Source organism: Berghia stephanieae, chromosome 2, assembly GCF_034508935.2.
Source record: "Berghia stephanieae isolate SIO BIC M18660-M18661 chromosome 2, UCSD_Bste_1.3, whole genome shotgun sequence".
In the NCBI taxonomy this organism is placed as follows: domain Eukaryota; kingdom Metazoa; phylum Mollusca; class Gastropoda; order Nudibranchia; family Aeolidiidae; genus Berghia; species Berghia stephanieae.
Genome location: NC_088361.1, coordinates 80105053 through 80110052, shown reverse-complemented (window position 1 = coordinate 80110052; position 5000 = coordinate 80105053). Strand labels below are relative to the sequence as shown.

At 36.1% G+C, this 5000-nt stretch overlaps 1 protein-coding gene across 1 annotated transcript in view; it reads left to right on the top strand.

Annotated features, from left to right (window-relative positions):
• The window catches only part of LOC144965618 (uncharacterized), a 21070-nt gene that overhangs the window by 8029 nt on the left and 8041 nt on the right, over positions 1–5000 (top strand). Inside the window, exons 7-10 of the mRNA XM_078901159.1 lie at positions 584–736; positions 1354–1395; positions 2515–2655; positions 3729–3851. Coding sequence (XP_078757285.1) covers positions 584–736; positions 1354–1395; positions 2515–2655; positions 3729–3851 — 459 coding nt within the window. The remainder of the gene's footprint in view (positions 1–583; positions 737–1353; positions 1396–2514; positions 2656–3728; positions 3852–5000) is intronic.

Genomic DNA, 5000 nt, shown 5'->3' with positions numbered 1-5000 from the left:
TTGGTCAGTTTTGGCGGGTTTCGGCGGGTTTCGTAAAATAGAAACATCCCCCTCCTCCAATAGTCCCAGGTTCACTCCCCACTGCTGTCCACTTTCCACAACTTTGTCGGTTTCGTCGGGATTTGTCGGTTTCGTAAAAAAGAAACACCCTCCGCTATCGCCTTGTGTGCTTAAACAACTTTTAAAGCCAGAGGAGTGGGTATGATCATTGAATGGGTTTGATCAAAAACGTTGGATTTTCTTCTGTAAAGAATTTACCACAGATTGCCGTTTTCAATTCTGGTATTAATGAGGACTCAGCTACAATTGGTAAAGGCTATTTATTGCATTTATGAAATAAAATAGGATAATTGAGAAGGCATTGTAAAGGGCAGAGGGCATGATTAATCCTTTGATATTCACAATATGAATTGACTTTTTCATTTATTATATTATTATCCTTGCCGTCTTTGCTCTTCTTCAAATCACTGGTTATGCTCTCTAGACCATGACAAAATATAATGATCACTACAATTTTACAAGACTCTCGATGCTTCTATACAAACAAGAAGGACATGCTTTCCTTTTTCCTTCATTATCACAGACCCAAATGACACTAATGTCGAGTGTGTTGACAAACTCAGCAACTGCAATGAATTCCAGAGTGATATGTGTACCGATGACATATACCGCTTATTTGTGGAGGACAACTGTAGGAAATATTGTAATAAGTGTGACTCGAAGCCATCCGTAAATGGTAATCCTTACTTTTACACTCATCATCATCATCATCATCATCATCATCATCATCATCATCATCATCATCATCATCATCATCATCATCATTTTCATCATATTATCATCAGCAGCAGCATCATCATCATCATCATCATCATCATCATCATCATCAATATCATCACCATCATAACCATCATCGCCATTGTTATCATTATAATAATGACCATCAAAATACCCATTACTGCAACGATCTTATTCTCTTGTGGTTCCAAAGAAATCTGCCTAACCAGCTCACATACCATAATTCAAAAAACCTCTTTTGACTTGCTACATTTGTGTCTTGAGCAAGTCACCTCGCCCTAGCTCACTTTGCGGCGCTGCACTGCGGCCGACGCATGGGTTATTCCAGTATTCCCTTTGGATAGACCCTAAAGACAAATTTTCCCTTGGATATAAACAAAGGGAAATGTATTATATATATATATATATATATATATATATATATATATATATATATATATATATACATATATATATATATATTATATATATATATATGTGTGTGTGTGTGTGTGTGTGTGTGTGTGTGTGCTTTTTTAAAAAATAAATAACATCTCAACCGCTTCATATCCACAGCCGGATCTGGAGTTATTAACGCAAAACCATCCCTTAGCCCAGGTAAGCGTATCAGTTCTCGATACAATCATTCCATTTGTCTTTTTGTTTTATGTAGGAATAAGACTTTGAAACGAACGGTCAAGGGAAGTAAGTAAAACAGTGGAACTTCCTACCATCAAATGCGACACGATTTGCTCCGTGACAAGTCGACGCGAAGATCGTTTTGAGGTTATTGTTGTTGTGTTTTGTTCATGAAATAAAACAGCATATTGCTCGTCGTCTTTGCTTCAAATGCTGTCAGCGGGATATGCGCTAACAATCAAAAGTTTGTCTTTGGGGTTTTATTATGAGTTTCCGATATGATATGTAATGTATGACCTACTGATTCAAAACATCAATATTATGTCGGAGTGAATTATATGCTGGAAATTGGATTTACTGCCAAATATACAAAAATGGCTTAAATTTTAGTTGATTATATGAGTGAGACAGTAATAGTCCAGAACGGACGAATCCGTAGTGTAAACCGTATGTATGGAATTAATAAAATACGGTCTCTTTTGAAAACTAATGTAATATTTTTTTTTTTGTTTACTTTAAGTTCACTCACTTTCCGGCATTAGTGTCAGTCCGACATGATATCGGTTGGAGACGGCGGGTCACATATCACATGGCACATAAAACGGGCGGAGAGTTGATGTGATGAAATGCACATAAATCTATAAGAGAGAAAAAAAAGTATGGTATCAAAAACTGGTTCCTATTTCATTGGAAGTGTAAAACCACTCTTCCGGAGGACTGGATATATACCTTGTGGAACATATCTTCTGGTTTCAGAGTGATTCGTCTATTTTCTAGTCTAAATATATGCTAGTCGTCAATAAAGATCATCCCTTTTGCATCCAGTAATCCTGAGAATTTGAATTGAAATAGTTATGCTAGCTTTAGGTAACATATTCTTTATAAGTACTCCGAAATACGGTTTACATACACACTCCCAAGGATTTAGGAACCAAAAGAGCAGAGGGTTTGATGTCACGACTTTTTCTTCCCTTTTGACGATCGGTCAATTTGTGGTAATGAAATGCTCAGCTCTACCGACTGAATTACCGATCAAGGCCCCAGTTGAAGGAAAGGGGATCGCGACTCGATCACAAATTGTTATATTTTTCATTCTAGACGCCATAGCAGCCAATATTAACGGTATTGAGTGCAAGGACACCGTAGATTATTGCTGGACGGAGCCTGACGCCAACTGTTTTGGTATCTATGAACCATGGGCCAGGGGACACTGTCCTTACCGATGCTTCTTCTGTGATGGTGAGTATGAATTTCTTATTGATGCTATGCACTTAGCCAAAAAACAAACAACATTCGCTAGCCGGATATAATTACCAACACACAAAACTACCTTAAACGTTAATAGTCTGATTGATAGAAGTTAGTGAGAACTACTCATAAAAATGACTGGCAAAAAAAACAATAACAAAGAAATTTTCTTCAAGAGTCGGTCGAAAAATATATTCCCAAACTTGTCAAACATTCTTAAAGCCTCCTTTGAAATTTCAGGTTTAAGAATCTTTGACTAGTTGATAGTCTTCTAAAAGTATCGGTATTTGTAGTGAAGTATGTGATTAAAATGGAAAAATATGTTCTGTCAGCGATCTTCAAGTGTGTGTGTGTGTGTGTGTGTGTGAGAGAGAGAGAGATAGAGAGATAGAGAGAGAGTGTCTGTGTGTGTGTGTGTGTGTAATTAGGTGTGGGGAGAGAGAGAGAGTGAGAGAGAGAGAGAGAAAATGAAATATTAGGAAATGAGAAAAGAATAGAGAGAGAGACAGACGGACAGATATATATATATATATATATATATATATATATATATATATATATAGAGAGAGAGAGAGAGAGAGAGAGAGAGAGAGAGACGGACAGATATATATATATATATATATATATATATATATATAGAGAGAGAGAGAGAGAGAGAGAGAGAGATAGAGAGAGAGAGGGATAGAGATCTTTGGATTGAAGAGGCTACTCCCAAATGTTATCATGTCAACCTCCATTGTCATTTTTTCTTTATCATTGCGACTTCAGGACCGCAAAATAAAGGAGATATAAATTATAAATGTAGTCCTGACAAGTATTTACTCTGTGTGTTTGTTTGTGTGTGTGTGTGTGTGTGTGTGTCTGGAAAGCATATAAACCTCGCAATCGAGTGGCACAAACACACAAATTAATGTTGTGCTGTAGTCGAACTTCAATCAAGGAATAGCTCAGACGATATCAATTTTCCATAAAAGATCTAAATATGGTATTTCTTAAGATTGACGCTTTTAAGATACATATCATCATCACACAATCATCTAAGATATTTCTTATTATCTCTACAGAGAAACCCCCCTGTGAGGATAAGCTGGACTACTGTAACCAATACGATTCCAACACTTGTACTAGTCCAAACTTTATTAACTGGGCTAGATTGAACTGCAGAAAAACATGCAACCTTTGTGATCGTAAGTTTGATTTGATTTCAAAACGAATTGGGTGTCAAGCTGACTTCATGATTAGACAATATGCTTATTAGATCAAAGTCATAAACTAGAAATCTAAAATGGTATTTACAAAATAAAGTCATTCTGATGTCCTGAACTAATTTTATTGAAATCAAAAAACAAAAAAAAACAATGCCCTATAGATAGAATGCGCTTGGCCAAGGAGTTCACAACATTGCCATCCGGAAGTATAACGGACCAACACACAAACTCTGTGTAACCATGAACTTTTATAGTCTGGTTAATACAGTTTGGTGAGAACAACTCACAAACGCGGATGGCAAAAACAATAACAAAGGCCTGAGTGACGTCATCTTCGAACTATCTATTCCGCAATGTGCTAGGCAGGCAGGTACAATGATCAATATGAACCAAATATAATGAGACATAGATAATGATATGCACGGGACAAGTATAAGATTATATGGAACACAATAGACAGTGCGCAAAGCAAGAACGATAACTCTACTCACTCAACGTGTGTAGTTAAAATTAGTAATCGGACATCAGATGACTACAAATAATTAAAAACATATCGTTGTTGTATAAAGCTGGAAACTTCTTTAAAAATAGAAATTGATGAGTCAGTTTAGATAAATAATATATCAGTTAAAGTCATTAGATCCTAGCGCATGCTGCCTCCCAGACAGATCTTTGGTGTCTTCAAACGGAGAACTTTTAAAAAAAATTATAGACTGATTTTATTTTCATTGTATGCATTTCTCTGAGGGTTGGATGCCAATTATTGTTAACTAAACTCAACACATTATCAACATCTGCCAGTCGGATAGAACGTACTAGCACACATAAACGGTATGTAACATTTAGCGTTTATGTTGATATAATGTAGTGAGAACTAACTTATGATTAAAATCAATAGCAATAACAAGCAGTCGGGTGACGTCAATTTCGTTCATTCTATAGTCAGACATATTCCTTAAAAGTAGGTCGAAATACGACGATCACCAAAGAAAGTGAACAGTGAGTTGTTGATAGTAGTGACCGAGGTCACAAATTTAATTTTGTTTTATACGATTGGAAACAAATATCACAAAAAAAAAAACAAATTCTTTTCGTAGTGGTCGTCGCTGTGTATTGCGTGGCATATTT